Source organism: Brassica napus, chromosome C4, assembly GCF_020379485.1.
Source record: "Brassica napus cultivar Da-Ae chromosome C4, Da-Ae, whole genome shotgun sequence".
In the NCBI taxonomy this organism is placed as follows: Eukaryota; Viridiplantae; Streptophyta; class Magnoliopsida; order Brassicales; family Brassicaceae; genus Brassica; species Brassica napus.
The window spans coordinates 59,721,171-59,738,348 of NC_063447.1; the positions used below are offsets into that span (position 1 = coordinate 59,721,171).

Below are 17,178 nucleotides of genomic sequence, written 5' to 3' on the forward strand. Positions count from 1 at the left end.
GTTTCCATCTCTTAAGTATTATTGTTATAGACAATAGTGATGACTATTGTTATGAGTTGGAAGAAGGGTTAAAATGCTTCTTAAAATGTTGTATCAATATAAAGCTACCAACATTCTTGTTTATTAAGATGAGAAAAAGGCCATTGGAGTTTATTATTGCATATGAGAGATCCAAAGATAAGAAAAAGGCTACTGAAGTCTATTATTTCATTGATTTGTAAATGTGTAAACACATTGTTAGCACATTTAATACATCTTGGAAAACATTATTACTGATTTTACAAAAAATTTACAACTAAAAGAGTAGACATGCAATTCACAAAACAGACCACAAACAAAACTATTATAGATCATTCCTCTACAAAGACAAGCTTGGATTCCACTTGAGTAGACAAGACCACACGACTTTTAAGAAGTCCAGACGACTTCTAAGAAGTCCAGACGACTTCCAGGAAGTTCAGACGACTTTGTCAGAAGACTTTTAGGAAGTTCAGACGACTTCCAGACGACTTTACAGGAAGTCCAGACGACTTTACAGGAAGTCCAGACGACTTTACAGGAAGTCCAGACGACTTTGTCAGAAGACTTCCAAGAAGTCCAGACGACTTCCAGACGACTTCCATTTGCATTTGATTCAAGTTTGGGTATAGGTTTGGCTAGGCTGTAATTTCATATATCTATACATTTGTTATTCATATACAACAAAGGGGCTGAGCTGTAATTTCACTATGATTTTAGGTTAGTTTTGCATTTGATTCAAGTTTGAGTATAGGTTTGGGGTTAAGATCAAGTTGTGGGTTAGTTTTGGCAAAAACCCCAAATATCAAACTTATAAAAATTCGCACTATAATTGTATTTTATGGATTAGGGAAAGTTAACTTCTGCTCTTCAATATACAAACAAAGTTGCATAAACGGTGGTTTACAGCGACTTATATTTTTCTAATGGACTCTTTTGGGGCCAAGCTATGGTGACATGTTGGTTGTCTCAAGAACGAAGTGGATTCCTCTAAAAACACCACGTGAGGCCATTATAAACAAAGGGGAAACACGTCATGTAGAGATTGGTAGTATCTAAAGAAGGTGGTCTCGTGGCTATATTTGTTAAAAGGGTTTGAGATTTTATGATTTAACGTTCGAAGAGGAGAGGATATGATGACGGTATTCAAACGCGTGGACCGTGTAATTTAATTTGTCGCTTCATGGTTGCTTTAGCAAGTTTATTCTTTCATAAATCTGGAGAAATTTCAAACAAGTTAACAACAGTTAGTTTTGCACCGACAGTTAACGTAACAATGGATTTTGATATGTTTAGTCTATACGACTTTCGAATGATTTAAGAAATTTATGACTTTTCTAATCAAATAAACCATAAAATTTAGTTATTTGTATTTTGAAAGAGTTTAGATATTCACTCATACTTTAAACATACCACTAGTACAGTTGAATGAATATATGAAATTTGAAATTGAACATCGCACTAATATACTTTCCCTCGCGCATGCTAGCTAATTCGAAGCTCTAGAAAGAAAAAAAACGTTAAGCAGCGTAATAAATCGTTTAATAAAACCCCTTAATTTAAGGTTAAGGGACTGGACCAAAAAGGACCATTGCTAAAATTATGTCTCCCCTTTACATGCAGCGATGTCTCGCACTCATAATTATTAGGCTTTACGCAACAATCTCTTTTTCTGGCCAAAGATTAGATCCCAAGTTTTGTCAAGCAAAGCAAAATACGAATCCAATATTTATGATGTTTATTCAACCTTTTTCTCTTCATTTACATTGGATTCCTATGCACTAATTTTATATATTCTACGAGTGATTGACCTTTTAGGCCTTTAGGTTCTTCTTTGTTTACCCATATGGGTTCTGCATGCAGAATATAGATCCAAATTTGATTATTTTACGTATTTAGATATTCATATCATCGGACATGTTGATTGCTCCAATACAACCATTTGGCACAAGCTCTTTTAACAATACAACTTAGTTTTCAGGTCAGTCAACACATAACCCATACCTCCAAAATCATAATAGGTCGGTCTCTCAAGATAAATGAGCCTTTCTAATGTCTCTCCACTAGTCATACTTTGGTTCTTCGATCAATGTATATTGGTATCATGGATTGAGAATAAGAACTTCGTAGACCCTTTCTAATAAAATCAACTTGTTTATCGGCTGATTTCGCTGAACTTATGCCATTTAGGTTGGTATCTTTAAGCCCAGTGGCACAACTGTAACTAGCTAATGATAAAAGTGTATTTTAAAGATAAGATGTAAAAATATATTGGGAAAATTGTTTTTTTTGGCAAAAAAAAATGATAACTATGTTTTATTAGGCTAATCTCATATACCTTATCTCCTATTAGTCTAAATATTTTCAAAATGGCAATACTACCCTTAATTTTAATTAAAAATTCTAAATTATAATTAATAAAACAAGGACAATTCTCTCAAATAGACCTTTTTAAGTTTTTTGTCACAAAAATAGACCTCAAAAACTAAAATGACCAAAATAACATTTTTTATTTTAGAAATTTTAATTATTTTTTTAAAAAAAAAAACTAAAATCCTATCCCCAAAACCCCACTCCTCAACTCTACGTCTGAACTCTAAACCCTAAACCCTAAACCTTAAACCTAAACCTTAAACCCTAAACCCTAAACCTCACCCTTTAACTTTAAACCCTAATGTCTACATTAATTAACCCTAGGGATATAAGTGTATATGTACTTCTTTTGATAAAACATGTAACTCTATTTTGGTCATTTTTATTTTTAAGGTATATATTTGTGACAAAAAAAATTTTAGGTATATCCTAAGGAATTTCTCATAAAACAATTGTTAAATATTAAAATATAATTTTTAACTAAAATAATTAAAAAAATGGTAAAAATCCCAAAAAAAAACTAAAGTTCGAAGTTTTTTTTCTCAAAGGGATCGATCGATCCCGTAAGAAACCGTTCGATCTGAACTGGTCGATTCTAATAAATATATCCAGAACAACGAAAATATGTGGAGCATATGCTGATCAACAAAGCCCAGGTCAGTCGATCGCAGAAGCTCGATCCCATTTCGATCGATCGGTCGCGTCTTCGGGATCGATTGATCCCGTGTCCAGGTAAGTCTTCCAAATCGATTTTCTAGTTTTCGTCGGTTAAATCTAGTTTGATATCCATTTGATTTGAACCGAACAAACACGAGTTGGACTCTTAAAACTCGATTTCTAATCAATCAAACCCATTTTTCTCTTCTCATTGAAGAACAAAGGGGGAGAAAAAGATGGCGTGAGAAGAAGTTTCTAAATCGATGTTTTATTTTTTTAATTTAAAAATTGATTTTATAAGTCACGATTTTATTTTATTTTTTAAATGATTTAATAAATATAAGGAAATTGAATATTTTCAAATATTTTCTTCCCATATTTTTGGAACTGATTATCCTTATCCGTAGAATCTGTTTTCTACTATACGTAGAACACATTAAAAACATGTTTGAAATTGATTGCTACTACTTTTAGATTTATAATAATGTGTGAATTCCAATTTCTACAGATTTTAGATTTATAATAATGTGTAGATTTCAGATTCTACAGATTTTAGAACGATAGGTTAAGCGTGAAATGTATTTTCTAACTATTTTTGGATTACTATTATTTACGTAGATCACATATTATAAACATATTAGATTCAACGTAAAAAGTGGATTACATTTTTTACTGTGTAGAATGTCAATTCTGCTTTTTGTAAAACAAAATATGAAATTATGATTTAATCATTTTTAGAACTGGAAAAAATATCAATAAGTTGATGTAGGTATTTTATCAGTACTTACTATTTTTTTAATTTTTTTTGTTTATAAAACTATTTATTTGATTTATTTTAGAAAATACTAAAAGGTATTAGAGGAAAAGATGATAGAAAAAAGAAATTAGCCTAATAGAACATAGTTATCAATTTTTTTGGCAAAAAAAAACAATTTCCCCGAATATATTTTCCATACCTTTCCTCGAAACCTATGTGTGTGTGTGTGTTTTCTTGTGACAAAAGCCCAACGGAAATTGAAATGTTTGGAAGGAAGTAGCAATCACGAGTCTCCATATATTGCGAAATTGGGCCAAGAAATGGAGCTTCTCTAATTAAAATGCAAGATTTCAGGTTAATTCAACCCAATTCATACAAAATATGTGCAACCCACAAAAGTAAGTAGGCAACATGCATGAAAAGAAAGACTTGCAACTTAGAGGAGTAGATAAATTAGAAATTACCAATTACGCTAGACAAAGATTAAGTAGAATATGTTGTTTAGTAAATTGGGTTATAATAAATTCAATGTACTACAGTGTTTAGGATATATCCACCCTGTAGATACAGGAAAAAGTCCAAGTTAAATAGCAAAAATATTTACCTCTTCTACAGATTCTTAAATGATCCATGATTCAAAGTTGTATGAATATATATGAAGATTTGTTTTTGTGTCTTTATGTAAAACTGGGAGTTTATAAATTGTTTCTTTCTATAAAATAGTCAATTTATTTCTCTATCAAAGTTTTAGTATGATCAGTTACATTAAAAAGTTTTTGTGGGAAAATGGTTGTGTTTAGTTTAACTTATTAGATCATTTCCAACCCACTCATATTTCTATTTTTATATTTTCCCCTAAAATAGAGAAACTCTATTATATAGGTGAAAATGTTCCAATGTATGCATCTATAATAGAATTTTTCTATTTATAGGGGAAAATATAGAGATATGATATTTCTACTTCTAAATATAAAGACAAAAAATAATTTTTCTCTATATTTTGCTCTAAAATAGAAAAACTCTATTATAAAAATATACATTGGATCATTTTCACCTCTATAATAGATATTTCTATTTTAGAGAAAAATACAGAACCCGTACATTGGAGATGTTCTGAGCCTCGCTTTAACTAAGAAGCCAAGCCTATGTCATCACTGTTCTGGATTCATATATGCTGTCTGAAGTGACATCTTAAAAAGGTTTGACGATCGATAAATTACGTGTTAAAGTATCAGAATGTATCCGTTCTTTTTATATGTTATTTTCTTTTTTTAGCCTATGCAATCAATCATTGTCAGAGGCTCTCATTCTATATATAGAAACGATGTCTCTTTTACCCAAAAAAAGAAGAACCGATGCCTTTAGGTAACCAAGATAATGTTAATGTCCCTTGGGTTTAGCATCCTAACCTCGTAAAGGTCAATTAGAGCTCACTAATCGATATTAGTTTCCATAGTATTACATAGTTATTCCCATCACGATTCACATGCACGGACACACATGCTACTTAGAGTATCTTTAACGAGATAGCTTAGGAAACGGATGCTTAAGAAACGTTAGTTTAATAGTCGGTGGATCCCACCCAAAATATAACAGCCACAGCTTGATGCTCCCAAATAAGCGTCGAATTATGTGGGTTGTTTGTACTGTTCGCGGGCTCTACCGACAAGTGGCGGTCCGCGATTGATTTTTTTTTTTTAATCAGATAAAAAAAATTAAAAAATTAAGCACCCCCTAATGGGGTGCTGCGTTAATGATGCTCTTAGATTCAGAGGCTAACGTTCAGTTTCTAATTATGTTATCAATTTGCGACATTGTGAAAGTAGAAAAAAATGAAATTATTAATCAATGAAAAGCGATTCAAAGGACAAATGTACAAATGTATAGTCAACTACGAAATTTTTTTTTAGTAAACAACTATGAAAGTTTGTATTGTCAAAAAAGCTTATGAGAATTTGTTAAGCTTTAATCGAGACATTATTTTTGATCTTGTGTTCGTGTAATATTGACTGCATTACGTTACGTGACAAAAACAATTGAATACCCATAGTTTGACAAAAAAGTATCAAAATAAGAAGAACAGAATATCTCGTGGCCCTTTTTTATCCATAGGAAGTCTCGTGTCAGAAACTGCATGTGACGAGTATTCATATTCACCCATATAAACCCCATATTAATTTTATTCCACGCATCAATGATATTCACTCACATTCATGTTTCACATTGTTATCTCAGATTTACACAGCCATGGTAATCTATCCTGTTATCACAACACAAATTCCTATCCAACTCCCGCCAATTGCTAACGCTGGTGCTACTAAACGCTTCAGTTTTTAGCATAAAAAACAACGGTCGTATTGTTATGTATTACAGAGAAAGTGTACGTAAAAAAAGAAAAATCATACTGAGTATAAAATATAATATTCCCTAAACTATTCATTTTGATTGTAATTCAACCCTTTAAGGAGCAATATAAAATTGATAAAATTAGTGATGATGTAAGTGATTAAAGATTGAAAATAATATCCGAAAGTTATAATGAATAATCTCGAATAAAATAACTAAGGAAAAACATTGTTAATTAATATTTACGGTAAAATCCTCTTTCAAAAAATAAATAAATATATATATATATATATATATATATATATATATATGTGGTAAAATACAAAATCTGTATATATATATGAAAGAGTCACTATTCATTAAATGAAGGTGCACCCATAGATATATTTTTTACGAGTATTCAAATGGATTAAAAACGAAGACTCATACCTATATTCCTAAGCGTCTAAAAGTAACATGACTTTGTTTCGCATAGTAGATCGAATTTAAAAAGTGTTAGCGTTTTTTTGTACCACTAGACCATAAGGTCTCAGATAACCAATAATAATTTTAGTAAGATAAAAGCTACTGAGATAAAGAAAACTATGTAAAAACTAGTTATTCGATCACTCTTAAATGATTATACTAACTCGAAAAAAGAGGCCCTGCATTACAGTTCCTACAAATGAAAAGAAATCGGAACCCAACCAAGGTGGAAATACAGTGAACATGTACTATGAGTTCGCAGATTCTCTTCATGCAAAATCTTATAAAAATACAAGAGAAAGGGGTTTGACCGTTGACCAAGAAGGAGAGGGATACAAGTCGGTCCCCTGCGATACTCGAGAGTCGGGACCTCGCTTTCACACATCTCTAAAGACACGTGTGAGTAGTGACGCCGGCCTGTTTAGCCGCACGTGTTTCAACGTCGACACAAGAAGAGCCACACAATTTCTGGCAAAGATTCATTCACTTTCACCTTTTGCTTTGTTTCCTTTCATGTCATTGCGATGCCCTCACGGTCACGGTCTCACTGTTTGTTTACTCTCTACAATTAATATAATCTCGATCAAGTGAGCTCAGAGAAAAGAAGATTTAACCAACAATGGTGTGGTTTTATAACGTACTTTCATTACACCTTGCAGTAATTCTTTTTTTTTTTTTAACACCAAATGATTATATTAAAATTAAGAATCCGATGGACCAAATTGGTTACAACTGGAGAAATACTCGACGGTAATATAGATGAAAATAACCAAAACAAGGCGAATGATAGATATAGCTAAGGAAATAAGAGACCCAAAGAGAAGCTTCACTTGTAATCCTAAAATTCGCGTTCAAAGGAACACACATACGTCGAAATCGACTTTGAAGAACCCAACCAATGGATTTTGAGAACAGTTGAAAACTGTCTGAAGATCATGAATTTCTAGTTGTTGTAGTGAAGTACGAAAAGGCAGTTGGAGTAGGACTAAACTCGACCTTACAGCCTTTGCGCTGGAGGAAATGAAACATTCAACTTTGCCTCTTACATGTAAAATTTAAAAATAACTAACAGGCTTAAAAGCTATCGAGTTCCAGTTTCAGGTCACAAGAGAATCTGATACCGCATCGTAGTTTTTAGTTTTTCTAGCATGCTGTTTTGACAGAAGGTGGAAAAAATAGAGTTGTCACATTCTTCCACTATAGCTCATTATGATTTTGTCTTATTATCAAATTTTATAGCTATGTGATGGGTAAACTTGAGAGTAAAAAAAGTAATATATTAGAGAAAATGAATGGGAAATTAAAAAGGTGGAAAGAGGAAAAAAAATAAAATTCAAAGTAAAATCATGTTATTCTTATAAAATCTGGAGTAAAATTTAGTGTACATTTTCGTCTTTGTATACAGTAAGTGGAGTAAATAATAAAAATTTATATTCTACTTGATTAGTAGCTTTTTGGTTCAACTAAAAGTAAATATATAATCTAGAATAAAAGTTTTTTCCACAAATCACACTCTAACCTATGTTCTATTAGTTTTTTCCACAAATCACACTCTAACCTATGTTCTATTTTCTTATAGTAGCACGAAACAAATAGTGCAGAATCATCTAATATATGGTTGCTAAGACTCCGAATAGTGACGGATCGTATCGTTCTGCCCCACTGTTAATAGTAAAAAAATTTACATATACTTATGTATTTATATGTTTTTGTTACTATTAGAACCGCACTTCAATTTTCCTGCACGTTACCATTCGGACCTTAAATTACTGTGATATAAATAAACTAAGTAGATCAAGCAAAACATACCGACTACCAAACATGAGTAATTTATACGATCAACTCATTTTTCTTTACTTACCTTTTTTTTACTAACTTTTTTTTTGGATAACCTTGATGTGATTCCAAATGTTTTTTAGGCCGAAAGACTAATCACCAAGAGGTCCATAAAAATCTGAGTTTTTTTGCCACTTAAAACGTCTATAGATGACGAAAGGGAATCGAACGCATGAAGAAAGCTCCAACTAGAATCACTTATCACTAGACCAAGAACACTTAGTTTCTTTTTCCTAACTTGACATAAATTTTTTTTTTATCTATTCGCAATGTCTAGTTTTCATCAAACAGATAGTCCAATATTCACTATAAACGAAATAAAACGATTACAGATATAAATCTAAATTTAGATTATTAAAAATATATATTTTAATATATATAATACTTATTTAAAAAGAGTAAAATACAGGAGAGACAAAAACATAATAAAAAAGGTAGAAAAGTGAGCATTAAAATACTAAACCAGATTATTAACGCCTCCATCTGATTTCAGTTTTTTTTTTCTTTAACTTGTATCCAGTTTTTATATTCTAATGATTTTTTAGTGATAACAATTCATTGTCGTAGAAAAAAAGAGAGGTAAATTATCATTAAGCATTCTGAAGTAACTATCTTACGTAGTGAATTGAATACATGGATAAATACGTTGAATACATATCAACACATAAATACAGTTTATATAATTGATTTAATACTATTCCGTTATTTTTTGACTAAATATTTTTTTGTCTAAATACTATTCCGAAAAGAAACTGCACCTAATACTATTCCGTTATTGTTGGTGCAATTATTGATTGATCTGAGCAAGTAATTTACAGTTATAGGTGCAGAAGGAAAGAGAGGTCAACTGAAATTTGCTTGGATGCATTTACGTCCGTCTTGCTCTGCGATCGATTTTTAAAGCTTTTTTTTTTTAAAGCTTCAAGATTCCTTTCCATAGTTTTCAATTCTTTTCTGTTAATAACCCCAGTTTCCATATATTATAACTTAGGCTACATTACTAACTTTAGTGGTCTAAAGGTGTTAGTTGGGTCCATCAAGTTAATCCTTGCATTTCTAATTCAATCGACTTGAAAAAAAGATGATTAATGCTTTGCGAAAATGATATTATCATAGGTTGATTACTAATCTAACAGACTATATATTTGTCAAATACCAAGAGCTCTGTCGTTAAACCATCATTGGGAATTGACTTTTTATGGGTTATCCACATTTTTTCACTTGATCCGTATATTAGATTTGAATAAAAGTGTAAATTTGAAATTTTGAATTTGGCACCCGGCCAAATTGAAGGTTAATCCATAGTACAACACAACTATGTTGTTGAGATAAACTATTAAACAGTTTCAGGAAATACCGTTGCTCTCTCCGATTCTCCATGGATATAACTAGTTGGAAATGAAATAGGAACATTTTCAGAACACAACTCTGATGAAAGTATCTTTAAGAATTTCTCTTTATTAAAAAAAGTATAAAGATAAGAAAAAAATATCTCAAATAAAATCATGAGATATTCGCAAGATATTCTTCTTCCATATATCAACTTATAAATGGTGGTTTTTTTAAGTAATAAAATGGTATCAAGTTAATAATATTGTTTTCTCAAAAAATAACATTGACATATTGTACTGCTTAGTTTTTTTGGTTTGAAAAGAAGAATTTGTGAAATAGCAAAAAAAAAACTAAAATAGATTTATAGAGTGAGAGTAGAAAGAGATAGGAAGATGGTGGAAGAGAGAGAAGGGGATTTTGGTTAGTTAGCTAATTTGGGGTTTTTTTGTGTAGCTATATGCTGCTATTTCCCTTGATAAATTGAGGTGTTCATTATAGAAAATTCCCTAGCAATTTAAAAAGTGGCAAAGGTGGGTCGATCGAGGCACAACAAAGGCCCCGGGCAATACCGACTGCCACAACTCTCTGCATCCTCTAAATATATTTATCACAAAAGAAGACAAAACAATATAAAAACAAACAAATAAAATAAAAATTGAGAAAAATACAAGATAAAATTATTTATTATTTTCTATTTATTTTCTAGATGGAGATATGTTTCTAAATATCCGTTATAAGTACAGAATCCTAACACTTCTCTCCTTCTTAAGTCCCTCTTTCTTTGCTGACTAAAATCCTCCAAACTCCAATAAAATCTCCAAAGTCCCAAGTTTGTTTCCTTATCAATCACTTAATCAATTTTCAAGAAACCCACAAGAAAAAAAAAAAAAATACACATATATTAGTATCAGTTTTCTTCCTTGGTGAGAGAGAAGATCACACAAAGCAATCTGAGATCTTTTACCATCATCAATGGCATCATCCGGCCTCACTCGATCAGGAAGCGCGCCGCAATTCGAGAAGTGGAAGCTGTCAAAGAAAGACGGATTCAGCGGTGGCACGTTGAAGATCACGCGCTCCTCGTTGGTGTCTTCTTGCGGCGGCAACAAGACACAGAAACAAGGGAGGTGCGCTTTCACGAGGAAGTGCGCGGGATTGGTCAAAGAACAGAGAGCTCGCTTCTACATCATGCGTCGTTGCGTGATCATGCTTATTTGCTGGAGAGATAATTACTCTGATTCTTGAAAAACCAAACACACAAATGTCTCTGTGCTCTGTTCTGAAACTGAAGTAGATAAGATATACATGTACATATAAGGGTTATACTTTCTTTTGGTTTCTGCTTATTAAGATCGGTTTAGGTTTTGTAATTTGTATGTCCTGAGCCTTTGATTCTGATTAGAGGTCCTCTGCGTCAAGATCAGTTTCTGTGTGCTGAAGTTTAACAAGAAAATTAAAAAAAAGACAAAATTGTATAATAATTCAATATAAAATAGTGAAGTAGATTCGTGTTTCGACTTGTTTTTTTTGTTTGTTCCTCTTCTTCTTCATGTTCGTTAATGATTTTTACTGTGATGGTGACGACGGAGTCGATGAATGTGGCGTTTCTCTCTCTCTCTTTCTTGATAGAGTCTCGAGGTAGAGAGAGAGAAAGATTCCATTGGAAATATTACAATTAATAAGCTATGTGTTGATTCGTTCAAAAAAAAAGAAAAAGCTATTTGTGGATCTTGTGTGCTTAGTCTGACAAACTGATAATTTCTCTCTTTTCCTTTTTTAATTAATGTATTAATCAGTTACGATTTTTATATGTTTTATGTCAGTTATATGATTAATTAATTCTAATATTTAAAGTTGCAGTCAAACTCTCTTGTTTATGACTAATGGTATTATATTAAACTTGTTGAATTGTTAACCCAAGTTGATAATCTAATTGAGACGAGGCCAATTTAGACTTGTTCAAGAAAATCAAAAATGTGTTAAAATACATTACGTCTTCCTTTCTTTCTTATATACTTCATATATCTAATTTTATAAAATGAAGATAGGGTTATTTACCATTCATATATTGGGTAATTTTCTCGTGAAAACTTAAATTTACTAATCAGAGAGAAAACTGAATTTAATCAAGATTAATTAAGTAAAAATTTTCATGCAAAACTAACAGCTGGGGTTCCTCGTTGTATTCTTACCATGGGCATCTCTGCAATGCAGATATATCATACGCAATCTGAGTCCTTTGATACTACTTTATACATTTTTAACCTATATGGGTTATATACTGGTATATATCTTAACTTTTCGTCGTCATACTATGTTTTGTTTTTTTCAAACATAAATACTGGTATATTCACTACTGACGCTGTTTACTTCACTAGTAAATTTACTGGTAACCAAATCAATACACGATGCAACTCTGTCCATTTACAATGGAACTTACCACTTTAGACTATTGTTATTTGTTTTTTCTTTTTGAAGGAAAGTGTTATTTGTTGTTCAAAAAAAGAGAGAGAGGCTATTGTTATTTATGAGACATTTCATGCTAATTATCATTGATGAGTATGATATGACTGTTAATGTATTTAGAGAAGCATAGACTATATATTTATTTTGGAAATTTGAATTATACCAATAACTTTTCAGAAGTGTAAATACTAGTCCAACAAAATGAAGTTCAACTTTAACTAAAATAAAACCTTTTAAATTGAAGTCCTGGTTACATTTTTCAAAAGTGTTATTCTGTGAAATATCTTGCTAGATATGTTTATACAGGTAAACCAATTGTTTTTTCAAAAAGATATTTCATTAGCTCGAGATCAAGAGGAAGGATCTTAATCATAAAAATGGCAAAGAAAAAGCCTTTACCAGCCATCCCCACAAATCCAAAAGGATTTTTGTTTAATGATTGCAAAACGTTTGATTAATTAGCATGCTTAATTTGGATTATTAGAGACATATCCTATTATCCTGAGCTCCGGACAATTCCATTTGATTTACTTTATTCTTTCGTGGCCGTCTTGTTTATTTATACTTTAGCGACAATTATTGAGGATTATTAATATACTATTCTATATTTTTCTTCTCATATCCAAAACTAATGAAAAAGTGTATAATACGCGTTTTTCTTTATAATAGAACAATAATGTATGTTGTTCTCTTTCAAGTATTGATTACGAAGTAGGAAATGCTACTCCATGCCATATAGAATAGATTCTAGAGTTATAATCGAATAGCAGTATCAGTTTCCTTTTAGAATAATCGTCCTTAGGTCTGGCTAACTTTGTTTTTGGAGCCATATAGTCTAGTCATAGCTTTTTTCCTCATGCAGCAGTCACATGGTAGAGACTAAAAATAATAAATGCTTCCTTATAAAATTTGTGATCAATCTTATATAGAATTGTATCACGTATATAACCATTTACATTATTTTGATACATAAAACATATGATGTGTACTGATTGTATATACATGAATTTGTGTCAAACTTGATAGGTGATATGTTATCTTTTACAGTGAAATCTAGTGTTCAACAAGCTACATACCAACAGTAAAACACTAAGAACATGATTATTGCAAAGACCCATTAAAGGTTTTTATTACCTTTTTAATGCTTTTAAGCACAAAAAGTGAATTAAGAGACAAGGTTAAGAAACCTAAACATTTAAGTGGTCCATTGCAAGGTTCGTAATTAATGGTTCTTAAAAAAAAGATGTATATAAGATGCACACACTGACACTTGTATGTGTTCTTGCTTCTTACATATCAGAAGGCGAGCCAAACAAACTTGTACATAGACCTCACTGCTTGTTCTACCTTCTCTGTGCCTTGAATCTTGAAACCGGTTTTGATGGCTGAGACCCTGAAGGCTGCTTACATATACATAAACAAACAAACACATGCAGTAAGAATCATATTTTCAGCATTGTGAGTGTCGTATGGTAGAGACATACCTGCATTTTGCCGAGTGTGTTCGTTTCTAGATTATGAGTGTGCTCTACGATCGATCCAGTAAAAGCCTACACTGTTGGGAGCATATATTTAACAAGCTTATCAGATCTGCCCGAGTAACTATACTACTGGCAAACATTTGAGAGAGAGAGAGATATGTAACCTTGTTAGTATCAAATTTGGACTCCAGTTTCTGTATAGGTGACTGCACAAAGAAAGTTGTCATGATGATTTGTGAGATTCTTGTAAGAGGTTACGTTTTGTTTGTAGAAAGATAGCAAGATGCAAGGCTGTAATTGCAAAACTCTTATAGTATAAGATCGATATACCTCAATCTTTTGTGGACCTACAACACTGGAACTTGCTTTTCCTCTGGAGGTCGCTTGAAAGTCTCTCAATGTTTCAGCGTTTTGCTGGGGGATTCCGCCACGTGATTGATCCTCTGGTAATAAAAGAATATCAGATGTTGGTTAGAGAATGGAAGATTATTCAGTCTTAATTCAACAATGAAGTCAACTTTTCTTATATCTGAACTGCTTTTGGATCATAAAGCTAACCTTTTTTGAGATATTGTGGCTTTTCAAGAACAAATTCCTCATATCCAATCCTATTGCCGTTTGTTTTATCTCCAAGACCATTCACAACATCAAGCTCGCTCTCCTCCGCATACTGGCTGAAACACAGTTCCAAAATCTTCTTCTTCTTTTTGATACTCTTCTCTAATCTCAAGAACTCCTTTCTATTACAGAAACACCACTTAAGATGCATATGCAGAATTAAAAAGGATAAAGCACCAACAGAAGAAACATACCGCTGCTTCTGAAGAAGTATTAGCAAAGAACGAAGCCTCCGTTTGAAAGTCATCAATCTCAGCTTTAAGTGAATGAATCTGAGACTGTAAAGTCTTGTCTCTTCTCCTCAAAACATCAACTGTCTGCTTTAATGTTCTGTCCGTATAGTAGTTCTCTCCCAAAAACACCTTATGTTCAAACCACCACACACACACAAACATATAAACAAATCATTTGCTTAAGTTTAAAACAATGTGAACTCCACACTAAGCTTCTAGAAGCATCATATTACCAAACACTCGTTGGTGTGAATCAACCGACCTGGAACATAATTTTACCGAAGTGAACCTGTGTATACAAAGATTCAATCAAAAGGTGTACGAAATTCGAATGTAAAGGAAGGTGTTGAATGGATTGAAAAACTCGACATGATGTTGTGATGGAGCTTCTCGGGGAGCTTCTTGACGAGACTGATGAGATTGTCGTTCTCATCGACGAACCGTTGAAGACGGTTCATCTCTTCCCGCTTCTCTTGGATTCTCTCCTGAGCGATTCGAGGATCCACCGACAGAGAGAGAAAGAACATAAGCAAAAAAAACAAACCTCTCCTCTCACTTCTCATTTGCCTATACGTGGCTACAAGAGCCGTCCCTTGCTCCTCTTAATTAAGATACATACCTTACCTTATGCAGCATTTTTGATTTTCTTTTAATTCACAATTACCCTAAGAAACTCATTAAGAGACATCGATAATGCTGCTCTAAATACGCAGATGGTTGATATATTGTTGGCGACAAGAATTGGAGTAAGAAGACATAAGTGCCTTTTTCTTTCTAATCTGCCAAGAGTATTTGCAAACTTTATGAAATTTCATATTAGTATAAAATCGTTTTAACAATTCAAACCGTTACATCATGAATATTTTATACTGCTAAATCATGCATTGCTATAAATAAATTTGTCTTCCATGTAGAATTAGGTCACTGATGTGTAAGTCATAGTAAGGACTAATTTTTTTTCCCGATCTGACGGAGTCTCAGTTAGTTCTTTGAGTTTCTAATATAAAAATACATAAAAAAGGCCGATGCCAATCTAAAGCTTTAGAAAAAGGGTAACCTCGATCCGAAATAATTGTATGAAATAAATACAAAGATGTAACGAAGTAGGCATTAGGGTCCATGTTTTGTCAACAATCACATCCGTGACACGCAAGCGTAAATAATACTAGAGACAAATAATCCAAATGATGAGAATGCATACATATATAACTAAATTGAGAACATTATTTGCTATACTAAGATCGACACGTATTGCCAAAGTCCTGAGTGCATAATTAGACAAACATCATAAGCTTACCACACAATTTTGATGTAAAAATAATCGAGTTCAAGAAAGGGACATCGCCGGAAACTAGTTCAAGAAGAGACATACGACAAAAGCATATGTGATAACTGATCACTTAGACAAGTACCAGAAGAGACATAGACCTCTCTATATATAGTTGCATTATAACTATATTAGTCATTTTTTTTCTTTCTGTGATAGGTTTTCACTACAATTTGTTTTTTTTTCGGTTTTCACTACATGTTATTACAATCGATATTTTGTTGTGATTCGTTGTTGGTAAATTTCCAACAGTGAGATCATCATTGCTAAGGGCCTATATCGACAAATCAGGTCCAATGGAAAACATGCAAAGAGGGTGTGACGTGTGTATGCATGGACATATATGAGTCGACATATCTTTTAACTGTTTTAATAGTGAGACAAAAATAGAAGTAGGTAATGAAAGGATCAGAGAAACTGAATAATTCAAAGAACCGATCAAAGAGAAATATTATGGGTCTTTGATAGCATCACATGAGCAAATATGGATACCCACCAGCATCTGGCATGACTCACGTCTCCTTGATATGATTGTCTTTGTAAGTACCCCCTTGTATTTGTCTTCACAACTAAAATATCATAAAGTTCAAAAACAAAACAAAATAAAATAGAAGTGACTTCTTCAGATGTTTATAAACTTAAATTAAGGATCCATATAAAATGAAATAAATTGAATCCCAAATTACTTATTTACATTATCTTATGTTTAGGAAAGACAATTATTGAAGGATTGGAGGACCCCTCCAAGTACAGTCTCCAACGACATAGGCAAAGACCAATCCGATTATATTGACATAATCCTTACTAATTTCATATTCTTATTAATTGGATCAGTCCTTATCAGTCACTATATCAATGATGGGTACGTCTATATTCAATATACCAAGGGAATTTATCTTCATCTCATTTTGTGGAAGGAGAAGATTATGATAAATACAAATATAGAAATTTACTTTCATAAAATACGTAAACACATTATTTTTTTGTTTCGGAAAGTATTTCTTATTCCTCTGAATGCTAAATAAAAATGAATCGGAAAATTGCCATTGTATAGACATTTTTTGGTCAAGTGATTATATAGATTATAAATACAAAATGTTTAGTGATAAAATCAATAATTCTTTTATCAATGGAACATGCGATCTTCTAATGTAAAAGGGTTTTACGCGCCACTCTTCCTCCATGTGGCACTTAGTCATCTCATCAGTGATTGTGACTGTAGAATAGATTGGAGATCATCTTTCACGTTGTTCAGACATCCGTTGCATC

At 32.2% G+C, this 17,178-nt stretch overlaps 2 protein-coding genes across 6 annotated transcripts; one reads left to right on the forward strand and one right to left on the reverse strand.

Moving 5' to 3' along the window:
- Nucleotides 1-10,531: 10,531 nt before the first annotated feature.
- LOC106379646 (small polypeptide DEVIL 11) lies at nucleotides 10,532-11,301 on the forward strand. Its single transcript, XM_013819556.3, has one exon. It carries the CDS (start codon nucleotides 10,757-10,759, stop codon nucleotides 11,027-11,029), a length of 273 nt encoding a protein of 90 aa, XP_013675010.1. The 5' UTR covers nucleotides 10,532-10,756; the 3' UTR covers nucleotides 11,030-11,301.
- Nucleotides 11,302-13,247: 1,946 nt separating this feature from the next.
- On the reverse strand, nucleotides 13,248-16,962 carry LOC106379647. 5 transcript variants are annotated; one of them, XM_022700343.2, is made up of 8 exons: nucleotides 14,952-16,962; nucleotides 14,845-14,871; nucleotides 14,544-14,711; nucleotides 14,290-14,467; nucleotides 14,062-14,174; nucleotides 13,896-13,937; nucleotides 13,735-13,800; nucleotides 13,248-13,650 (listed from the first exon to the last, which is right to left on the reverse strand). In XM_022700343.2, the coding sequence occupies exons 2-8, from the start codon at nucleotides 14,851-14,853 to the stop codon at nucleotides 13,594-13,596; spliced, it is 633 nt and encodes a 210-aa protein (XP_022556064.1). In that variant the 5' UTR covers nucleotides 14,854-14,871; nucleotides 14,952-16,962; the 3' UTR covers nucleotides 13,248-13,593. The 5 variants fall into 5 exon arrangements, with proteins under 5 accessions (XP_022556064.1, XP_048611116.1, XP_022556062.1 ...); XM_048755159.1 differs by having other exon boundaries at nucleotides 14,290-14,471; nucleotides 14,816-14,871; nucleotides 14,952-16,948; XM_022700341.2 differs by having other exon boundaries at nucleotides 14,845-16,962.
- Between the last annotated feature and the right edge of the window lie 216 nt (nucleotides 16,963-17,178).

Bases quoted from the DNA above. Each gene is read 5' to 3' on its own strand.
- LOC106379646 (XM_013819556.3), top strand. From the start codon at position 10,757: ATGGCATCATCCGGCCTCACTCGATCAGGAAGCGCGCCGCAATTCGAG.
- LOC106379647 (XM_022700341.2), bottom strand. From the start codon at position 15,015: ATGAGAACGACAATCTCATCAGTCTCGTCAAGAAGCTCCCCGAGAAGC. The intron at 14,468-14,543 runs GTATGTTTCTTC...TGTAATAGAAAG, and splicing joins ATACTTCTTCAGAAGCAGCG to GAGTTCTTGAGATTAGAGAA. The intron at 13,651-13,734 runs GTATGTCTCTAC...ATATGTAAGCAG, and splicing joins ACACACTCGGCAAAATGCAG to CCTTCAGGGTCTCAGCCATC.